The sequence below is a fragment of the Triturus cristatus genome, chromosome 2_1 (assembly GCF_964204655.1).
Source record: "Triturus cristatus chromosome 2_1, aTriCri1.1, whole genome shotgun sequence".
NCBI classification, from domain to species: domain Eukaryota; kingdom Metazoa; phylum Chordata; class Amphibia; order Caudata; family Salamandridae; genus Triturus; species Triturus cristatus.
This window is the reverse complement of record NC_140581.1, coordinates 112,912,427-112,936,318: the sequence shown is the minus strand read 5'-3', so window position 1 is coordinate 112,936,318 and position 23,892 is coordinate 112,912,427. Positions and strand designations below refer to the sequence as shown.

General features: G+C 46.7%; 1 protein-coding gene across 1 annotated transcript in view; it reads right to left on the bottom strand.

Moving 5' to 3' along the window:
* The window catches only part of SIGMAR1 (sigma non-opioid intracellular receptor 1), a 109,167-nt gene that overhangs the window by 29,704 nt on the left and 55,571 nt on the right, over positions 1-23,892 (bottom strand). Inside the window, exon 2 of the mRNA XM_085628405.1 lies at positions 4,516-4,716. Within this exon, the coding sequence (XP_085484531.1) occupies positions 4,516-4,716 (201 nt within the window). The remainder of the gene's footprint in view (positions 1-4,515; positions 4,717-23,892) is intronic.

Genomic DNA, 23,892 nt, shown 5'->3' with positions numbered 1-23,892 from the left:
GCTCTTGGAACGGTCGGCCCTTGCAAAGGTTTTGTGGGTTCCACCAATGCAGAGAGTTGTATGCCCGACCGCTCACCAACACTAGGTCTTTTAATTCCCCGTGAGCCTGATTCCATGGACGTGCCAAGCACTCCTGAAGCGGGCGCATATGTAGTCTCGCGTGTGGGACTATGAAAATGCAGGAGGCCATTATGCCTATCAACTGCATGAACACTCGCGCAGGAAGGGAGTGTTGAGGTTTGAACTTTGAGATCAGCATTTGCATGCTGTTGATCCTCACCAAATTTGGCTGAGCTGTGGCTGCCAGAGTGTCTATGGTCGCACCCAGGTACTGCTGTACGTGTGCGGGTTGGAGAAGTGATTTTGGGTAATTTAGTGAGAATCCCAGACTGTGAAGGAGGTGGATGGTGATTGACATGTGGCTGGCACATTGCTGGGCTGACTTTGCCTGAACAAGCCAGTCGTCCAGGTAAGGGTAGACGTGAATGTGTTGTCTCCGTAGATGTGCAGCCACTGTAGCTAGGCACTTGGTGAAAACTCTGGGTGCTGTTGTCACACCGAAGGGGAGGACTTTGAATTGGTAGTGCTGTCCCTGAATAGTGAACCTGAGGTATTTTCTGTGTGACGGGTGTATGGGTATGTGGAAGTACGCATCTTTGAGGTCTAGTGTGGCTAGGAAGTCTCCCTGGCTGAGCAGCGGGAGAACCTGTTGTAGGGTGAGCATATGGAAATGCTCTGAGAGAATGTAGTGGTTGAGGGGTCTCAGGTCTAGTATAGGTCTGAGCGACCCGTCCTTTTTTGGGATTAGGAAGTACAGAGAGTACACTCCTGTCCCCTGCTGGTTGACGGGCACGACCTCTATTGCACCTTTTTGCAGCATACTGAGCACTTCCTGCTGCAATAATGCTAAGTGCTCTGCGGACATAGGACTGTGCTTTGGCGGTATTGTGGGTGGAGTGGAGGTTAATTCGAGACAGTAACCGTGCTGGATAATATCCCTGACCCACCTGTCCGTGGTGATGGTATTCCACGTGGACAGGAACCACTGGAGTCTCCCCCCGACAGGTGTTGTGGTCGGGGGAAAGGGCGAGGGCGTCACTGTTTGTTCTTGGGTGAGAACCTGGTGTTGCCGTAACCGCGTCCTCTGCCCTTGGTGCTGGAGCCACGATATCCACCTCTGTTGTTTTTATCGTAGGTACTCTGTGTGCCCCCTTTATTGTATGTCTGCTGTGACCCCTGTCCCCTAGCTGCTCCCCTATTTCCGGGGCGACGAAAGGAGCCACTACGAAACGTCTGAGTTTGTAGAGCCCCCATTGACTTCGCAGTGCCAGTGTCCTTTTTTATCTTTTCTAAAGTGGTGTCAACTTCCGGTCCGAATAAGTAGTCGGGGTTGACAGGCTGGTTTAGGATGTTGTTTTGGATCTCAGGTTTGAATCCGGAGATTCTTAGCCAAGCGTGTCGGCGTAACATGACGCTGGTGTTTATTGCCCTCGCAGCTGTGTCGGCAGCATCTAGTGCGCACTTAATGGATGCGTTTGTAAGGAGTTGTCCCTCTCTGATGAGGAGCTCCGCTGCCTCTTTGTACTCGTCTGGCAGATGTTGGAGTAGTGACTCTAGTGTGTCGTAGTGTGAACGATCGTAGCGAGCCAGGAGGGCCTGTGTATTGGTAATGCGCCAGATGTTTGCTGCTTGAGCTGCAATCCTCTTGCCTGAGGTCTCCAGCACCTTGGATTCTTTGTCTGGGGGAGGAGCGTCACCAGTCGTTTGTGAGTGCGCTCGTTTGCGAGCGTTAGCAACCACCATGGAGTCTAGAGGTAACTGCCCTCTAATGTACATAGGGTCCCCGGGCGCAGGTTTGTATTTCTTCTCAATCCTGGGGTTCAGCACCCGTGCCCTGGTTGTTTCTTTGAAAATTTCCTTTGCTGGCTTGAGAACACCTTTCAACATGGGCAGAGTTTTGACCGTCCTCTCAGAGGAGGCGAAAGTGTCCACCAAGAAGTCTTCCTCAACTGTGTCAGAGTGGAGTTGCACACCATGATTGGCTGCAGCCCGTTCTATGAGGGCATTGAAGGCAGCAGTGTCCTCTGTGGGAGATGTTTTTGCACCGTAAAGCTGCGTGTCCTGGGTATCTGTTGTGGCACCCGGGTCTGCAGGGTCATCCAAAGCTTGATCTGGGTCCTACTGCTCCTCCGGATCTATATCCCTAGGGTAGGTGGTCTCATCACCCATGTAGTCCTCCATTGCGTCCGTGTCGGAGGGCGTTGGAGAAAAGGACTGGGGATCCAGATAGGAGGTATGCAGGCGTTCGTATAGTACCGGTTCCGATTCTGCTGGCAGTTTCTGCTTTAGAGGGATTCTGTAAGAGTCCAAGGCCTGCTCTGGTGTGACCTTCCGTTTTCGGAGCATGAGTCTGCCGGTGTCGGCGTCGATGAATTGGGACGGTGAAGGCTCAGTAGGAGAGTGTCCAGCAGATGGGGACTTTGTCTGGCGGACACGTGTTCGGATTTCGAACATCTTTGGCGCCGTGGACGGCGGTAAACCAAAAGTAATGTTGGTTGGTGCCGAAGGTGCCTTTTGAGCCTTTTTCGGTTCAGGGCCCGATGTGGACTGGAGGGCTGCCTGTTCTGATGCGTTGCAAGGACGCCGCAACTTGTCGCACCGAAAACGCCGAAGGTTCTTTGGTGCGGAGTGGTTCTGCAGAGGACTGCTTCGGAGCCACAGGGTCATCGATTCGAGGAGAGGCAGTAGCGGTCGACGGAGTCGATGACTTGACCTTAGTCGCTGCCTTCGAAGTGGACTCCGATGGAGCGGCCATTTTAACTTTTGTGGTCGGGGCCGATTGCTTCGGTGCCGGCGGCCGAGGCGCTTTTGAGGTACCGATGGCCTTCTTTTTCGGGTCGGTACCGACATCCGCAGCAGCGAGTTCGGCACCGAAATCCCTTTTTGTGCGTTCGGAGCCAATAGTTTGGGCTGGCGTCGAAGGAGTGGAGGTCGTTGAGGGCTTCGAGCCGACCACTGCCAGTTTCACTTTCGGTTTCTGTGTAACTGGTGCGACGATTGGTTTCGGTTTCGTCGAAGGGAAACCAGTCTTTTTCGGTAATAATGGCTCTTGCTGGATGTTCGAGGCCGGGCCCGAAGGCGGGGCCGAAGAACTGCGGGATTGATCTTGGGTAAGGCACGGAGGCGATCCCTCGACCGGAGCCGTAGAATGACGCACTTTGATAGCCTCCGTTTCGACGGGTAGGCCCTGCTCTTCACCAGAGCTATCTTCTTCGGCCCCAAAGGCCTCATCGTAGTCTCCTACCTCATCGTCGGCTTCTTCCCTGTGAAAAAGCGCTTCATCGGCGTCTTCCGATCGGGAATCGTGTTCGGAAGCGGGGCTGTAGTTCGTGTCTTCCACGCTTTCAACATCTTCGTCCTCGGTGCTGAAGATGTTTGCCGGGGCCGGTGCCGATTGCTGCGCTTATAATCTCGCTGCCCGTCGATTCCGGAGAGTCTTCTTGGATCGGAATCGGGCACAGGCCATACATTTCGATTTGTCGTGATCCGGCAAGAGGCATTTGTTGCACACCGGGTGGACGTCGATATGTGGATATTTGGCGTGGCAAACAGGACACCGTTTGAATGGGGTCCTCGATTCCATCGTCGATGTAAGGTCGATGATCGGATTAAACGGATCCGAAAAACTTGAAGAAGTTTGCTAAACTAAGCAAGAAAGCTGTCGATACCGAGCGGGAACAGTACCGACGAAAACTAAAGGCCTTTTGGCCTTAAACTAATTTTTCCTAACTTGAGCTAAGATAAGCACATCCGAACCCAATGGTGGAAAAAAACAATCTGAGGATGGAGAGGATGCCCATGCGCACTGTGGTCCAGGGGAGGAGTCACCTATCTCAGGATACTTCGAAGACTCTTCCAGGACAACAACGTGCAAACATCCGGACCCAACACTAGGCGGCGATCTATGCACAGATATGAATTCAGCAGCCCACATGCCTCGAACCTAAAGAACAACTATTACTCATTAATCCCATACCCTTAAACCTCACGTGCTTGGCGGAAAAGCCAGGTCTTAAGATGTTTCTGAAAATTGAGTAAGGATCGAAGCAGCCTTGAGGGTACAGTAGGATAGCTCCACGGTTTAGCTTCGGCCACTGAAAAGGACTGACCTCCCAGTCATTGACTTTTAAATCTGCGAACGATGACAGAGTTTGTCAAAGAGGGAATCAACATTCTAGAGGGGATACGTCTCATCAAATGATTACTGATGAACCCAGGAGAACTGAGCTACAAGGCCTGAAAATAACGCAGCATGTCTTAAATTGAATACGCTACAACAGTAACAGACAGATTGGGCTATCAAGTTGTGTGCATTGAACAATCTGCAGCTGCTTGTGTAGTTTGAGTTTTACCTCCACTGCGTGACATGTCCACTCCAAACACTTGGAGGTTTGTTTTGGCTGCAGACACTGGGCCCACCCAGGTCAAATAGAGTTGAGCAGTCACAGTTCTTACCAGAGTGTCCGCCTGTGTCTAATGCAGTCCCGAAGAGCAGTATGTACTCTGTAAGGGAGGCGTGGAGCAGGCACATGGATCCCATCCAGCCACCTGCATTCACAAATATCCACTGCAGGTCCTCGTCCGGCAGGATGTGGCCCGGGTGCTTTTTCCGCAGCTCCACAATGATTTTAGAAAACGCCACCTCAAAGTCCATGCCTGCACATAAGAGAAATAATTGTTAACTCAACATATTTCCTTGAGAATTGAAGTCTTTATATATTACATGTCCAATCAAAGGGGAGCGGAGCACTTTACATATAAAGGATGAGCAGAGATTACAATACTCCAGGTGGGGCTAAAGTGTACAGTTACATTACAGGGCGTTGAAGGAATGGTGGTCGAAGACATAACCCATTCCCGATGCCAACCATGAAGAATGATTGATGTACAGTAGCTCTGATAAATATGTTTCCCCAGTAAATAAAAAATAAATTGTAAACACAAGTTGGTAAAGATTGAGACGTGTCCGTTCGCAACAAGAACTTCCAGGATCCCCATAGAAAGAGATGACAGACAAAACTTTTAAGCCGACTCAGCGGTGCATGTGTAAGGTGGCTACACAATTTGTGCGCATGTGAATCTAAATCTAAAACAGTGGTAGCTGATATGCAATGCTTGCCAGGAGCGCATGCAGTGAAAGAACCGATTTGTAGAATTAAAGAATGCATACACCATGTATCTAGCTTTTATTGTATTACATTTTTTTTAAGAGAGTGGTTTCTCCTGAATATATCTCCAGTTATTCAGATGAAAACTATGCAATATAATGAATCTCTACACCATTGTGATTCAACTTGAAATATTTCTTGACATGAGCCAATGCATCGGTAAATCCCAATTACAGCCCTATGAATATCGACTCTTTCCCTCAAGACCGAATGAAGCTTGTGTGGTCAGGAGAAAGAGGGAACAACTACACACTTCTCAAGTTCTCTGTATAATGAGGTTCACATCACACCACACTTGAAGCTTTTTAAAGTCTTAAATATAGGTCTGGATGAATAGGAGTACCTTAGCACTTAATCATGCCTCTAGAGACAGGTGTCCATTTTTTTCGTAAACTGAGCTATGCCTGGCAACCATGCCTACATGCAAGATGTTTCAGCTAATTTAAGCTCCTATCACCACGTGCCATATGGACACTGTTGGATTCATTGATGTTCTACCAATTCTCCGCACCATCTGATCAAAATCTGGCAGCTCCCTTTACATTGTATAAATTCTATAAATTGTCCATCTCATCGGGACAAAGTAATGAAAATCATGGGTCACTTTTAAGCAACAGTGTGTGCGGATACATGAGCGTGAAGCTGCTAGTTTGAAAGGCTACACGAGTAACACTAATCTACAGGAAAGATCCAGAACTGGCTGGATAGCAACAGATCTACAACTGAGGTTTACTGTTCATGGTTCAAGGTCCAGCATCCACGAACCGTGGGATCTTCAGTTCTTTTCAAGCACGCCTCCGTACACGCCTCCGTACATTGCCTCTGCTTGTACGAGCCGTTTGATTTTTTACGCAAATTGAGCCAAAACGTTTAAATTAGTCTTAGGCTTGTTTCATGGAGAGAAGTTTATTTTCTGCGCTGTTTTACTTTATTTGTTTTGCTATGGATAATATTAAGGATAGTACTGCAGGTTACTTTAGGTTACATTTATGAGGACAATGTTTAACTTTATGGGATTCACAACTATAGCATAGACCATGCTAGTAGAAGATTTATCTAAAAAATCCCTAAAGTTTTTACCAAAACTGATGCGACCAGCAATTATTCCAACATTATCCTTAACAATAACATTAACCCTAATGCGAGGACTACACCTACATTGCCCCCAATCTTGTACAAAAGATTTTACATTTGTTTAAATTATTGTTGAATATAATGTGAAATCATTGTGGATTTAAAAACATATATACTATTAATCATATTCCTAACAATCTGTGTTTGAATTAACATATAAACTCTTTTGTTGTTTACTTTATGAGCTGAAGTACATTTACAATGATTGAAATAATTATGTCTAAATGATGGAACGCAAAATACTGGTTTAAATCAAAGTAACGGGGTCGAAGCCATAATAAAAAGAAAAAATTGATCTGAAATAACAGGGTGACTTGCACTAGACATATTTAAGGTGTGTCATGCATTCCCAGAATTAAATAAGAGGAATTGTGTGCATCACAACTTGGCCAACTACAAGTAAACTAATAATCAGACTTTGGTAAATTAACTGAAAAGCATAAAATCCTGTAGGTACAACAGTGCAGGTTGTGATTTTAACAGCCACATGAGAAGGCTAAAAACAAAGGCCAAGTGGTCTTTATTCGAGATTACTCCTGGAAGCATCATTTCTAGACCTAGCATTCCATAAAGCGACTATCCAAACTCCACCATCAAGAATGCATCTACGTGAACTAAACAGCACTTGGATACTCAACCAGGTTTTAACGCTAAAAGACTTCCTAGTAAAACAGTACATAGTGATGCGCTCTGCTTTTTTTAAAAAAAAAATTTAAAAACTTTATTTATGCTTTTATGGCAGTATAGAGTAATACATATTCTCAATAGGCACAGTAATACATCAATATGCTCTGCTTTTTTCTTTGCTATATCCCAAAAGACATCCCCTGGTATCGAAGACATGAGGGATATAGTGTCTTCATGTTAGTTGAAATGTCCGACGACAGCTCTCCCCTTCACTTTTGCCCAGACGACCTAATTTCCCAGGTACAAACAGGTAGATTTGTAAGATCTAAATCTTCATTGCCCCTTGCCGAAGACATCAACCGTGGCTATAATGAAACTGTGGGTCCACTGGATCCCATAGGCCGGCTGATGTTCTGAAGAGTGGTTTCCTCAGCACAAGGTACCTGCAGATGTGATTCAGACATTACATCTGAATCCACAAAAAGATGAAGTCCTTATTGCATAGGACAACCATGCACTAAACCTACATACTACACACACCGTCATGCAATAACCTTTAACAGACAATTTCCATCTTCATGAACGACCAGCAGAGGTAAGGTGCAATTTACTTGCAAAGACCCCCATGACCCTGCAGGGTCATCGCTTTTATCGATCACCTTCATGGAAAGAGTAGCAGCATCCATGGATGCGCCTCTCATTCCAGACTGTGGCTGAACTCCGCATTCTGCGTCCCCCGCAGAAACAAATGCTGGGAGGAATCTGTTTTACTCGCACAATCAACAAACTGCAGCAGTGCAACACCTTTGTTCATCAGAAGTCTAATTAAATCGACCACGGGGACACCCATTCAGCGCTGTTCAGGGCTACGTTTCTTGCCTACTCCAAACATCTGGATCAGAACGCTGCCGCAGGGTCAAGATCTGCCCCGAACAAAACACCTTCACGTGGCCATGACGCTCGCCAGGTATAGGACCAAACAGTTTTGTCATTAAATACCCTAATACAGCTCGATTCACATGAGCCATGGAAATTCTCAAAACCCTCCTTGCAGACTAGGATTACTGTGCAAAAGTTGGAAACTTCTTAATCAAATTTCTCTCCCACGCCAGGCTAGCGCTGCTGCACACAGCTTACCATGGTAAATTGTGAGAGATTCCGAGAAGTCATGGGTGGCAATGCGGTGAATTTTAAAACGATATCTTTTGACCACAATCGGCCGGCCTTTGGCCACAATCTAATTTTCCTTTAAGAGACTCACTGCTAAGGACACATCCAGGTCTTGCTACTCCTCCCGACCTCATTGTCTGATACAAACATAAGCAGACGGAGAGATGTTACAAATAGCAAATTATTAGAAAATGCCTTCTTGCTCCTCCCCTCTCTTCAGATGTTGCAGTTTATATATACTATACATTAACCTACAGTGGGTTCTAAAGCACCAGAAACAAACTCCCACCTCTGGCTCCTCAGCTTTTAATTTAGGGTCGGCTTCTTTTCAAGGAGACTGTCTTGGTACTCGGCATCTTTAGGACGATATATGAATGCATAGAACATATACCTCACACTGATAGTAATATCAGAATACTCAGTGGTTGGGCTGTTAATTGTAGTTCACACAGGCTGCATAAGAATTCCCTGTTACTGCTTGACACTTATTTTCACATAAGACAAAACGGCTAAGGGGCAAGTCCATCACCCGGCACTGTACTAGTGCACAGCAGTAAACCACTCCTCACCAACGGAGCAGGCATGGACTCACTGAAGAGGTCAAACGCATGTCGCTGGACAAGGAGGATTCCAATTTAGTTCACCATTGTGGGTCCCAACTAGCTATTTACTAGGACTGCTTCTGGACATCTCACAATGACGATCAGATATGGGATGAAATTAACAAAGTCAATACCAGAATGGACAACTCAGTGCAGTAACCAGTTAAGTGGACTGGGCTCTGCAGAGCTGCTCCAAGCTGACGGCTTACTGAAAACCATAAACTGCGAGCCTGTCTCTCACACTTTTTTTTGTCCCTCACACAGCTATGCCCTGCTTCCAACACGATAACCACACCTCAGTGGTCATCACGCACGACATGGAAACACTGTCCCCACAGGATCAAAACAAAAACATCCTTCCAAGCACACACCCTACACGGTGTAACGAGCTGCCCATGTAGGCGGGCGCTTCAGCCCCCCCACACCCCCCATAAAGATAGTGAGCACTAAATAAATATTGAGATACAATAAAAAAAAACGTAATAAAAACTTGGCATTAAGCTAATGTTTGTGAAGCGCACACAAACGATTCAAATCTAGCTTGGAGAAAATGTCATCTTGATGCGAAACACGAGTCGGCTGCTGCAGCTCACTGAAGCAGGATGCTTCTGGAATTTAGATTAAAAAGACTTTTCCTGCCCATTGAAGCATGACGCGTTTGACTGGAGAACAAATAAACGAAACGGCATTACCTATTAATGGCCAGCAGCAAGTACAAGACAGCGCGTTCACAATTATCAAAACGTACACACGTTTTTTGTTCACCACGTGTACCGTGGATGAAAGATACACAAGAAAGACGCTGCATAGTTTCCTACGCCTGACAAAATCAACAAGAACAGCAAATAATTATCACACAGCCCGTCACTCTGCCTATTCAGTGCAGCACAATGAGGTGCTGAGCTCTGTCAATATAAAACGTCTCTTGAAAATAAATCTTTCGAACTGAAGACATCCTGCGTCACAAGTACACTTGCACAACCAGGAACAGAACATGGATCTGAACAGCAAAGCAGCGCTGTACACAACGCCAGTGCAGACTTACTCTCGCAGTGATGTAATGTGTGATGCCTCACACAGGGGGTGTGCTGTCCAACTCCATCGTCTCCCTGGGATAACAGTATGCGGCACAGTTAAATGTGTGTATTATTTGCAAAGTATTTGTGTGTGAAGGATCCTGTTGGGAGGCCAGGACGCCAACTGGTCGTACATTTGTAAAGATTACTTCCAGCTGCGTTAAACCCGTATATATGCATGAGTTAGAGAAGGCTCCAAAATACAACATCGTTACCTTCTGACAAGACACCATCAATGAAGTTAGGACACCTTCTGGATTGTGTATGGCCAGGCAGTCACCAATGTCACCTGGAAACACCTCCCTAAAGACCACCCTCCACCCACAATACCCCTTACAATACTGTCAAAAACATCAGAGCAAGACAGGCTGGGTTAGGGGTCGAAAGACCCCGGGCGCATTTATTTACACATATATACAAAACAAATCTGTTATATGCACTGTAACCCACAGTTTTACGTCTTTGTTTACAGAGATCAAGTCCTAGCCTTAGCAAAGGCACTAATAATACACGGGAGTTGTCCATAGCTAAAATTGTTCCTGTGCATCCTTCAAAATCATATCTTAGTGAGTGAGATCATGACGGGTAGCAGTGTCCCCTCCTCCTAAAACACTTTTTCCAGAATAAAAGCCCTCCTTGCGCTGCTTTCCCTCTTCTCTTTCAGCCCTAGCCACTATTCACACATGTCAACATAACTCCTCTTCCATATTTTTTCTATTATGTCCAATGGCACGTGTCTGCCCAACTGGTCATGCTCAGAATGAACGTCCCCAGCCCAATGCTTAGCAATGATGCCCCGTACCTGTAGCCGCTGTCTCTTGAGCTGGGGGTGGGGGTGGAGCCATGCCACCGCTGGAACCATGGGGAGGACGCCTGTGCTGCATGACCAACGTGCAATGGCCCGCTGGCTCCTATCGATGAAGAGAAATGTCCGTCTGGGCACCCAGCCCTCTTGAACAATCAGGGTGTGCCACCAACCTCCTGGCCCTCTCAATGCCATCACCCTTGGCCACACCGACCAAAGCACCACCCACCATGGAAGAAGACAACACCCCCACTTTCGATAGCCAGGGCACTTCACTTGCTATACAAGCCACCAGATCAGGTTGACTCGGCAACTATTTCCATTCTGGACAATGCTACCACTCGCTGCTGGCACCATCACTGCCAAAGTCCCCCCATGCACAACAAAATTGTCAGTGCTGGCCACTGGCGGAGGCTGCGTGGGGCTCCCAGGGGTCCTCACCAGGTCCCTTACATCCACTTCTCCCCCAGCAGAACCCTAATTTCTACACAGTTCTTGAATAGGGTTAATGCCGGCCTGGGTGCAACCCCTGTTCGCCTAGCCCTCTCCACTGGAACCCCTGGTTCCTAGCCTGGCCCGGGTGCCTGCGGGGTCAAAAGGGCAAACATCTTGTCCATGGCAACTATCATGCGCATCAATGACCCCCCCCCCCCGCCAAATCAACCTTGCCCTTGGAATCCTTTCTTGCGCGACCCGGCATCTTGTCTGAGCCCAAACACAGACCGAACGAGAAAGCAGCCCACCAAGCCTTTGCACGGGCTGTGGTGCCAAATTACTCTATGGCACGAAAAACACCCGAGGCCAAACCAAGGCCTGTGTCGATGAATACGTCCAGCAACAACCTGGCCAAACAGAACCCCTCTGATGGTAGAGCTGCTAAGCAGAAAATTATACTAAAGCAAATCACAACCACCGTGCCCAGTCCATTAAATGTTTTTGACCATCAGCAACCAAATGGGCCCCTCAGTGGAAATAGGTAGGGATGCTGCTGTCCTGTGAACGCAACAAGGCACTGTGCCCAAATATACCTCAGCCTCTGCACTTAGCTCTAGAGGCACAACATTCGCTGCCTTAAAATGCTCTTCTTGCAAATAAAACCACATGCCCCCTACCTCTGCAGCCCCAGCGCGCCACCAGAGCCGCCACAGAGGGCAATGCACCTCGGGTCGGGCGAGATACTCAAGCCTGTGTGGCTCCCAGCGGCACCAGCTGTGGCTGCAGAGGAGCGTGTTGTGCAGGAACCTGCAACGAAACACAGAGAGACAGAGAAACTAAATCTAGGTGGGTTTGTGGGGGCAGCGCAGGGTCTCTAGAGGCAATCATCTTGTGGGACAGCGAGCAGGAAGAGAGACCCGCTCGCCGCCTCGAGCCACCTCTTATGGGCAGGTCCGCTTCATGGCCGCCACACATCAGCTTCATGGCCGCCACGTCCTCAGAAGCGCTCTAGTGCTTTCGGGGTCGTGCCTGCATGAACCAATCCCACCACGCCTTCCAAGAGTGCAACTCACGCACCCGAGTCAGGCCACGGCTAGGCGCCATAAGTTCGGCTCTTCCAAGTTGGGAGAACCTTCGCAAATCCTTTGGTTTTAGGAGGCAGCGCCTGGTAGACCTTGGCTATAGTGAGCTATATACATGCCAATTTGTTGAAAAAGCACCCTGAAAGTGTTTTAGACAGGGCCTTTGGAGTTATGCGGCAGGGGATACACAAATTATAAAGCAAAAAAAAAAAAGCTAATAATGAGGCACATTTTTTGATGCTATTACTTCAGTATTTAGTCATTTTTACACAAGGTAATACTGTCTGAGCAAAGATTTCACCTCATTAGTACCAGTTTAATAACCAAATACAGAAAAAAAGCAACCAAAATATGACAAATTAAACTTCGCAAAGGTCCTTCCACTGCCCGCGAAGCCACTTTTTTAAGTCACTTTTGATCCATTTGAGCTGGAAACATTTTTTTAAGATCTGCAGATTGTGTATTATGTAGTAAATATGACCAAATCATAATTATGATAAAAAAAACAGCTGCGGCTTTTATAGAGCTAGTATTGTGAGGGGCACCATTTTTCTTGGAAATTGCATCAGACTGCCCCTTTTAAACCAGAATCACATTTGCAAGTTTATCGATGCCAATTCAACATTGTTATTCACAAAACGTTCATCTGAACTCATAAATTGAATTACTCACGCATACATTACATCAGCTTACTATATTTTCACCCGTAAATCACCTCACAGGATTTGTGGGCGTTGTGAGGGGTGATATCTAAAAACTGTAGATCTGTGGGCATTTAAAAGCCTTTTCTGGGTTCACACCATAACTGAGCGGTCATTCACAGAGTTTCCCAAGGTAATACTATTCAACTTATTTCCGTTGGACATCTGAGTCCTGTACACATTTCACATTTCTTTATACATTCATGGCATAGCAATATACTTCGCGTTATACATAGCTAGGGTGTGGCCCAAGTACCAATTTTTACATGTTGCTACTACAGTCAGATCAATTGTCCTGCTCTCTTCCAGTTCCCGTTGGATTTAACAATTCCCTGCATAACTATCTCCAGATGACAATTTCCTCCGCTAGCTTCTCATCCTTACGGCAGGCCTTCATATGCAGTTCTTCCGCAAGGAACCACTCTCCCACATCCCTTATACAAAATCTACTTTAAAAGTGTACAGCGCTCCCTTGAGGAGGTGGCGGAGCGCGTGTTTTCATCGCCCATGGCTGAGGTCACAGGATTCACAAGGATGCCAAGCACGCAACTATCCACCTGTACACCGAAAGAACTCCACGCTCCCTCCACCACCCGCACGGGCCAGAGTAACATGTCACGGAGAGGCATCTATGGAGGACAGAGCGGACCAATGGCGAGAGCCAGTCCAAGGGACCAGCATAGAGAGGAAGGGCACACAGCGGAGACTGCAGAAGGGTCATCGCAAAGATGGCCAGAGCCCATGAGTAGAGGGCAGTCTGTATTCCCGGCAGTTCCAAATAAATGCCAGGCTGATTCCAGCACACTCACCACAGCATTCCATTCCATCACCACACACTCTACGCCACACGTACCCTCCCAAGCACAATCCCACAAGCCGGGAAAGAGAACATGCAAGCCACACATACGAGGTAAACTGGAATATGCCACTCATTGAGTCTGGGGCACTCTAGGACTAAACATAAGAATCCAGGCAAGATGGCTCAGCGAGGTAATCACTCACGGTGGAGATATACAAGTCACAGGTTTAAAACCCAGCAAGGTCGAATTGGCCTTCCAATGTTTTGAGACTGGTAAAAGGAGGTATTTTTAAAAAAAACTATGTAGTATGAGATTGTGAAATGGAAAACGCACCATAGAAAAACCCCACACCGGGAAGAGCCATTTTCTGTGGCGTTAATGTGTCACAAGTCAAACACATTATTTAAAAGAAGAACGAACGCAATATTGAAATCAGAACACAAAACACTGGGAAGACCATTACAAGACTAGGGTCCGGACTCAGTCATTTTTTTAAATAGTATAAGGGGGGCAGGGTAAGAATACCCTGAATCCCAGACAATTGTGGGGTTATGGAAGGTTTGAGTGGAGAACCAGAGGAACCCTTACAGAAGCCCCCCCCCCACCTTCAAAAGGAAGACTTTGTTCTGCCGGTACCGTAGTACTCTTGCGGGGCTCAGCGCGACCCTCCCATGATCTACTACGGTACTCTCACAGAAGTCGCCATTCAAGCGTTCATTCCATGGCACAACAGTACCGCGCAAGCTTCTCTGGTGGAAGCTTGTACCATATCATGGTGGTAAAACTAGCACACTGGTAGCAGAAGAGAAAAAAAATTAAATGCGGGTTGCGAGTCCATGAGACGTGTTGCCTACCTACAGCGGTGTTGGGTCACTCTGCGGCCAACCCACCACTGCATACGGCCTACTTTAGAAATGTTATTAAGACCTTTTTAGGAAAGGGCCACTGATTACTTGTGTTTACTGAGCACTGCAGGTTTGGTAGGTGGTCAGTGGGTGATGCTGCAGTGTCTAGGCAGGGCCTTTCCTTTTCTGCGACTGAATATTGCTACAGGAAGGCTGAATGCCAGCCAGATGCCAGATCTCAAACTTCATTGCACCAACGCTGTGGGTGCTCCACATTGTAGACGGTCTTAGTGCCACCTGCCCTGAGAAGGATTACTTTACACAAATCAGAACAAACTCTGCTGTACTTCATCCCACCAGGATCACCAGATGGAAAGGGGAAGAGCATCTACAGCTCACACATTTAAAGTGCAACATTCCTGGTTTGTATTTTCTTTTCATCTGATTTATGAGAAAATGAATTAATTTTAAAGTTACCCTCGCGTGATGGCTGTGTTTGTGCGTGCACTGTGTTCCCATGGCCTACAATGATACTGCAACACATGCAAATAATGTTTATTTGTACGGTGTTGCATGAAATCACAATAAGCTGCTAAAGTATTCCGAAACTCCCTGCATGAAAACTGACCGACTTCAGACTTCCGATGATGGACTCTCCTTTCTCTTTCAAAAGACTCGCTCCTTCCTTTCCATCCGCTGCACGCCTCCCCTCTCCGAGCACGGCCTACTCTTAAGTCACGTGCATGCTTGCCTTGACCCTTATTATTGCCTATCTACAGACTTCCAACACCTTAGTTCAAAGATCACAACCTCTCCTGTAAAAGTCATACCTCTGCAACCAAACAAGACCTAATCACCTGTAGCTCATCAATGAATACTGCCAACCCATGCATGAATTCACATCTCCCCCACTACAGACCACACTTAACTCCTATTAATTGAATCTACCTCATAATAACTGGAGTAAAAGCATGAAATATTTTCCTTAACAGCACAAGACTAAACCCAATAACCAACAATGAGCCAAAAAACAAAAACCCTACTAACTCTGGGATCCGGAGAAGTGTGCTGCCTGACATAAAGCACTACAATGCGTCTTCAGGAGTTCTAACTACTATATAAACGCAACTACAATACAATATATAACACAAATACAATATATAACGCAAATCAATAACATATCACTCAACAGTAGACAGTCAACTGACGTCTATACAGAGGCATAATGTCCTTATACTGCTGGACACTCTTACAGTCAAACAAGACAAAACTGCTAAGGGTCATGTCCATGAGCCAGTAATCTGCCAGCCCACGGCAATAAACCACCCAACACCAACTGAACAGGTATAGAATAACTTAAGAGATCTGTCACGTGCCACTGGCCAATGGAGGACTCCAATGTAGTTTTACACTGCGGGTCCCAACCAGTCACGCGCTAGAAGTGTCTTTTGACATTTCGCAATGGCAAACAGATATGGGGTGATGGTAACAAAGTCCATCTCAGCAGATCTCTGCCTTCCCCCAACCTACGCCTGCTCAGATCCATGCACTTTAAACAAAATATCTGAGCATGGGCAGCCCAGTGCAGTGCCCATGCAAGTGGACTATGAACATAAGAATTACCGTACGGGGATCTGCAGAGCTTCTCGGAGCTGCCAATTTACTGAAATCCATAAACAGCACATCTACCCCTCACGTCTTCATCCACCACACGATTCCATAACACGATGACTGCCTCGACGTTGCCATCACGCACCACATGGAAACACTGTCCACACTGGGTCAAAACAAAGACAACACACTTCCAATCACACGCTCTACACGGTCTAGAGCGCTACCCATGTACGCAAGCCATTCAGCGCCATACATAGGGATTGTAAACCTATGTAAATGTTGCAACAGAATACAATACCACGTCATCCAGAGTTATTTACAGGTTAAACGGAGGGATAAGGCACTCCATTTAAGGCAAAAGAGAGTGGGTCTGAAAACCAGTCCTGGAGTAGGGGACATACTCAGTGCAATATGAGATGTTCTGTTGTATGTTACATTTTAGTGCGCATAAAAGCAAACTTACAGAGCATGCTAGTGTGTAGAATACACATAGAAAATAACTATATACCCGTGTCTTTTCAAGAGCTCTGTTGAACGTTCTTTCATCTACATTCAACGTGTTTCTCAATTTGAAGCTTGGGTTAGTTTTTAAAACTGATCACTACATACCATAGATTTTTCTCTCTCTACATTGCATGTTACAAGGCATACAATTTTTTTTAGAACACTAAGGTGTACTCGGTGATAGGTTACATTTTAAGCATTCAATTTTCCGTCACTTCTCACCTTCTGTCAACACGCAAAAAAACTCACTCAAAAAGTGCAAAGGGGAAGGTGTTAACACGCCACAAACCTATACCAATACTCGAGGTAGTAAAAATGCTAAGCATGTGAAAGCGCCTGCTGCAAGGCTCAACGTGAAGCCCGAGCATCAGACGTTCACATCCTAGCAGGGAAAATCAGGCTTTCATCTTTAACAATTGAAGCCAATTTGCTTGGATGTGCAATAAAACATGAGATACGAAACAGTTCAGTCAGCTTCCGATTGGGCCATAAAAATAAATATAAAAGCTACATTAACTTTTCTTTTTAGGGTTATTGTTAACATAATATTGCCCCTTCACAGAGCTGTAAACGCAGAGTGTTAGTATTACTCTCATTAACAGTAAGCCTCGGAAGGATGAAAGGCTGACATGGTTATTCAAAGCTTCCAACTCACGGCTACCTCGTGAAACACGACGAAAGCGTAAAGCGCCTAACTCGCTCAACTATGAATGTGTAAGTGTAATACAGCACATACGTGTGGTGGGTGATGACATGACATGAGAGATGGGAGCGCTGTGCATCAGTAGCAGTTAGGAAGGAAATCAACATTGTAGACATGTTGTCATTTTCATCTGTTTGCGTGACACTTTCACTGCACACATACACTGCATATGTTTTAATCGTTGTAGGCAGAGAGAGCTTAAGTGGTCAGCTAAAAATAACACGAGTCCGGTCCCGAGCCGAAGCCGCCATCTGAAGTCAAGTCTTCAACTTCCACTTTATATTGAGGCGTGGGTTTCAAGACGCTTTAAGTAGTAATTTATTGTATCGCTCTCGGTAGGATACAGAGCTGTGTTGACTGCAAAAAAAAAACCGTGTGACGGCGCACGATTTTCTCCTTCTGCTCAAATAAAACGTGCCCTGCTGCTGACGCATTTACAGCTCTCTAGCCAAGGACGCACTGCCCTCTCCTCCACTCACCCTCCCCGCAGGACACTCTGCCCATCTGCAATGAGCTGCAGTAACATTACGTCACAGTTGTCCACGATCACACTTTGAGTCTGCCTCCTCGTCACTTCGACCTGAACGCGCCTACGTGCACTGACACAAAACGACCCCCAGTACACAAAAGGCGTGCCTACTGGCTTAGGCCATCAGCAGAGCAAGGTTTTTCAAAGCATGGGTCACATTACAAGCTTGTGGTTTTATTAACACACATATTCCCTTTTTACATTACAAAGTAATTGTTGCGCCACTCTCACGGCTTACGGAAGAGAGGCAGGGCCCTCGACACTGGGAAAAAAAAAGGGAAAAAGATACACACTCACACGGGGAAAAGCAGCTTTTTGTCGCCGTCCGAGCAGGAATCCAACAAGGATCTGGCCTCATGTTTCCTAAGCCTCGATTAATTCCTCGCACATAGGTGCTAGCACGAGGCGTGAACTGAAAACCATCAGCTGCGAAACATTATCATTAAACAACTCATCCGTTGACTCCAGACTTGTTGGCTATTGTCCAATTTGACTCGTCTGCATCATGAATGTAATGTTCACAGGCCCAGCACTCCGGGTCAGACGGTCACCCACGCTCCGAAAGCGCTCGGGCTCATTCGGACAGTAACCACAGCGCTACACAGTGAACACGACTACCCAAGTGACGGCGGAGTGGCCCTCTCCTCGACATGCGATGCTTCCGACAGTCTGAAGAGCAAAGCCCAGGGCTAAAGACGCCACCCGTCCAATCTCTGCAAAAACCAACTCGCATCTATCCTCAAACACCACAGCACAGGAATACACCGCACACGGGCCAGGCGGCCCCTCCCTCCTTCAAATCAACAAGCATTGGCATAGCCAATAGGTCTCGCCTTTGGGACCTTATAAGTGTTTAGCCATGCAACAGTTGCATAACTAAATACTTAAAAGGTCCCAAAAGCCAGACCTATTGGCTATGCAAAGCAGCCGCGAAAGTGATCGCGATCAAACATCAAAGCGTCCCTGCGGCCGCAAAAGTGAAAGTAATCGCGGTCAAGCGCAGCGCCCGCGCACATGCACTGTAGCTCTAGGCTGGCCTGGTAGCACTTTTTGGAGCCCTCTCAATGAGTCTCACCAGACCAGCGCATGCGCTGGGTCAGGCGAGACCTAAAAAAGGCGAATCCTCCAATTTTCCTCCAAGTGGAAAAAAATAGATATTTTTGCAAACATTTGCTTTATACAGATGAGTTTTTAGGTCTCGCCTGACCCAGCGCCTGCGCTGATCTGGCGAGACGTATTGAGAGGGCTCCAAAAAGTGCTACCAGGCCAGCCTAGAGCTACAGTGCATGTGCGCGCACGCCGTGCTTTACCGCGATTACTTTCACGGCCGCTTTGATGTTTGATCGCGATTATTTTCGCGGCCGCACGGCCGCTTGGCATAGCCAATAGGTCTCGCTTTTGGGACCTTATAAGTATTTATTTATGCAACTGTTGCATGGCTAAACACTTATAAGGTCCCAAAGGCGAGACCTATTGGCTATGCCAATGCTTGTTTTTTTTTTTTTTAAGGTCTGGACTAGCGGCGGTGTTAGCAGTCTGGCCAGCATGCATATAAAGAGTAGGTCTGGGTCACCTATTTTCATCCACTGACCTGTTCGACTGCCAGTGCATTTTGCATACACCCATACCGCATGGGGCGACAGGTCAACACATTTAACCGATAGTATCTTTCTCTAGGCGCAAAGTAAATTATATTTTCATGTGATGTGCAGTAAAACTAAAAGTGTTTCTTAGTGAACCTGCCTATTAGGAAGTTACAGGTTTCTTACTATCAACATTTTACGCTATATTATTACATTTATTTTTAAACGTAACATTGTTATTGCAAGCATATAAATGTCCCCTTTAGAACGTGGCATGTTCTTTTTATTATAGAGGTACATTATAGTAATACATTAAAAAGAAACATTGCACCATCTTGCCAAGGTCAGACATATTGGCTCTGCCAGTGCTTGTTTTTACCTATGAGGATTCCGCTGGCTTAGAATGAAAGAACTCATTCTGTGCAGCGGACCCGATTGCATGATTCAGTCAACGAGTAGTCGAGACAGCGCAAATGTCTCCTTTCCTCAAGGCCTGAGCCTGCTGCAAGGTTACCCCAATGACAGCAGGCGAGAGCCAGGTCTCCGCCTCCTCTGCTCACTGAGTAATCCTTACTGTAAGGTTACGCCAATGAGAGCAGGCGAGAGCCAGGTCTCCGCCTCCTCTGCTCACTGAGTAAGCCTTACTGTAGGATTACGGCAATGAGAGCAGGCGAGCACCCGGTCTCCCCCTCCTCTGTTCACTGAGTAAGTCTTTATTACGCCAACGAGAGCAGCCGAGAGCCAGGTCTCCGCTCCTCGGCTCAATGAGTAAACCTTACTGTAAGGTTACCCCAATGAGAGCAAGCGAGAGCCAGGACTCTGCCTCCTCTGCTCACTGAGCCTTACTGTAAGGTTAAGCCAATGAGCAAAGGCAAGAGCCAGGTCTCCGCCTCCTCTGCTTACTGAGTAAGCCTTATTGTAAGGTTACGCCAGTGAGAGCAGGCGAGAGCCAAGTCTCCGCCTCCTCTGCTCATTGAGTAAGCCTTACTGTAAGGTTACGCCAATGAGAGCAGGCAAGAGGCAGGTCTCCGCCTCCTCTGCTCACCGAGTAAGCCTAACTGTAAGGTTTCACCAAAGACGGAGCAGGCAAGAGCCAGTCTCCGCCTCCTCTACTCACTAAGTAAGCCTTACTGCAAGGTTACGCCAATAAGAGCAGGTGAGAGCCAGGTCTCCGCCTCCTCTGATCACTATGTAAGCCTTACAGTGAGGTTACCCCAATGAGAGCAAGCGAGAGCCAGGACTCTGCCTCCTCTGCTCACTGAGCCTTACTGTAAGGTTAAGCCAATGAGCAAAGGCAAGAGCCAGGTCTCCGCCTCCTCTGCTTACTGAGTAAGCCTTATTGTAAGGTTATGCCAATGAGAGCAGGTGAGAGCCAGGTCTCTCCCTCCGCTGCTCACCGAGAAAGCCTAGCTGCAAGGTTACATCAATGAGAGCAAGCGAGAGCCAGTCTCCGCCTCCTCTGCTCATTGAGTAAGCCTTACTGTAAGGTTACGGCAATGAAAGCAGGAGAGCCAGGTCTCCGCCTCCTCTGCTCACCAAGTAAGCCTTACTGTAAGGTTACGCCAGTGAGAGCAGGCAAGAGCCAGGTGTCCGCCTCCTCTGCTCATTGAGTAAGCATTACTGTAAGGTTACGCCAAAGACGACAGCAGGCACGAGCCAGGTCTAGGCCTCCTCTGCTCACTGAGTAAGCCTTACTGTAAGGTTACGCCAATTACGGTCTCCTACTGCTGCTTAGATAAGCTACACACGCAAAGCCATAAGATAGTCTTCCCTCATACCGCCGGCTTCTTTGACACTTGCTGGTACGGTTTCAATGTTTTTACTTTTGCTACGTTTTTATCCAATTTTAATTGTTGCCCGCATTTGCATATTGCCTCATTGCACACCTACCACCACCTCTTGGCTTCCCTGGTCCGCAGCGGCTTTACGCAGATTGTTGCGGAGGGAAGAACATTCTCAGCCACCATTTACAGGGCCTTACTTCCGCCCCGGTTAGCGGTCCAGCTTCCAGAGGCACCTACTTAGGTGCAGGCGGAGCAGACGCGCACAGTGGGCGCGCCTCAAGCAAGCCAGCAAGCAAGCCAGTCTGCGGGCAAGACATGTAATGTCTTCACCTGCGAAGAGCTGATCGGATTAGAACACCCACAATGCTCAGGATGTCATACAAAAATTCCTAGGACCAATCAGCTGATGAAAAAATCCTGTAGAAATTCCGATAATTCAGGCCTGTTAAATAGTGAACTTCAGTTAGTTGTGATCAATGCTCGGTCACTAATAAAACACAAATATGAAATTGCTGATTTTATCCTTGACAAAATAAGTTATATGTAGTGTTTGTGACGGAAACCTGGCGTGAAGACCTCTGATCCGGATTTCAATATCGCGGTCCCTCATTGGTATAAAGTGTTTAGAGATGATAGACAACTAAAAAGAGTTGGGGGGGCTTGCATTAATTCATAGGAGCGAACTAATTTCACATTGCTCAATAATATCCAAGTCAGACTGCAAGGCCCTCCTTTTTAAAATCACTCCTTTGGAACAAGAGACACTCAAAGGATTATTGATTTATCGTCCACCAGGCCCCAGAAATAGCTTTCTGACTAATTTCCACTCACTATTAGAAATTAGGTCTTCAATCCAAATTCTTCACTATTTTAGGTGACATGAACTTCCAACTTGAAACATCAGCAGATAGAGATACGCAGGAGCTCCTTAATATTATATCAGAATTAGGACTCCGACAGCTTGTACAAAACCCCACGCACCTAGCAGGACATACCTTAGATGGTCTTTTTACTAATAATCCTGCCATTTCCAATCCATCCATTCTTCATCTTACCTGGTCTGATCACCATGCTATTCTATTCAGATATAAACTTCCCCGATCAAATACTACTAATAATCTAGCACCAAGACTATTGGGAGACCTTGGCATAAAATTGACCTGGGTTTACTGGAAAGCCAGCTAGCGCAAAGCCAACCGGACCTTGAATTAGAAGTAGAGGCCTCAGCTAGAAAATATACTACTTGGCTGGAGTCCAACTTTGCAAAATTAGCACCTGTTACAGTGATCAACAAAAACAGAAAGACTCCATCTGCCCCTTGGTTCTCTGAAGCCCTAAGGTTAGATAAACAAGCCTGTAGGTGGCAAGAAAGAATCTGGCGCAAAAACTACGAAGCACTAGAAAAAGATCAGTATAAATCCATGCTGGCAGACTATAACAAAAAGTTAATTTGCTGAGAAGAGCCAATACCACACATCGCAAATAGAGAAGGCTGGTAACTCCAGCAAAGAACTCTTTTAAGACTATAAAGAACCCGACTACAGTTACAAAAGATGATTCCGTCAACTGTAACCAAGATTACACTTGCTCACTCATTTAAAATAAAGGTGGATCAATATGATCAGTTTGCTAACCACAAATCTAACACCAATGTTAGAGAACAGGAAGCCAGTGTCAAAGCTTCTTTTTTAAATTTTACCCCTACATCTTCAACTCAAATAGCTACGCCTCTTTCAGCGGCCAAATCAGGATCTCCAGGTGATCACTGTCCTCCTAGGATCCTACAAAACATCAGCAATCTTATTAGTCCGCAGTTATCTAGGATGTTTAATCAGATGCTTACTCAAGGACTTTTTCCTACTATGCGGAAACAGGCCTATGTAATGCCACTTCTAAAAAAAAAAAAAAAAAAAAAAAAAAAAACTTGAACAGACCCGGCCAATTACCGTCCTATCGTGAGACTCCCTCTTCCGGCGAAAATTATTGAGAAAATAATAAATGTTGAACTCTCCACTTTTACTGCAGACAATCAAATCCTCCACCAGAGTCAGTTTGGATTCAGAGCGAGTCATAGCACTGAGACAGCGCTGATAAAGACCACAGATTAAATTTGTGCGGATGGCGGAGAGTCGGCAGCTCTTATTCTGCTCGACATATCGGCGGCGTTTGATACCGTGGACCATACACTTCTGGTTCAACGACTAAAAGCCATAGATATAGGAGGGAAGGCCCTCTCCCTTTTAACGTGGTTTTTAGGTCTCAATAGGAGGGCCTTTAGCCGTCTCTCTGCTCATTTTCAAGCACACACTCGTGCTTGTGGCGGCATCCACCTTGCGGGAGCGAGCAGCGGCGTGCCACAAGCACGAGGGCAGTGCTTGAAAATGAGCAGACTGCTCTCCCAAACACGTGCGTGTACCACTCGCAGGCTCACCGCCTGCTCCCGCACAGGACTCCTGAAGATGGCCTGTCCTCAGGGTTTCTTTGGTGCGCCTTACGCTGAATCTGCATGACTCGGAGCTGTAGTTCTACCCGTTACTATCCCCGGTGGGAATTAAAAATATTATTGAGTAGACAGTACTGTGCCCTCGCTTAGCAGACTGGTTAAAAAAAAAAAAAAGGCTGCTTCTTTTTCAGCCTATAGCAGCCACTGGAGGACTCCTACCATACTCA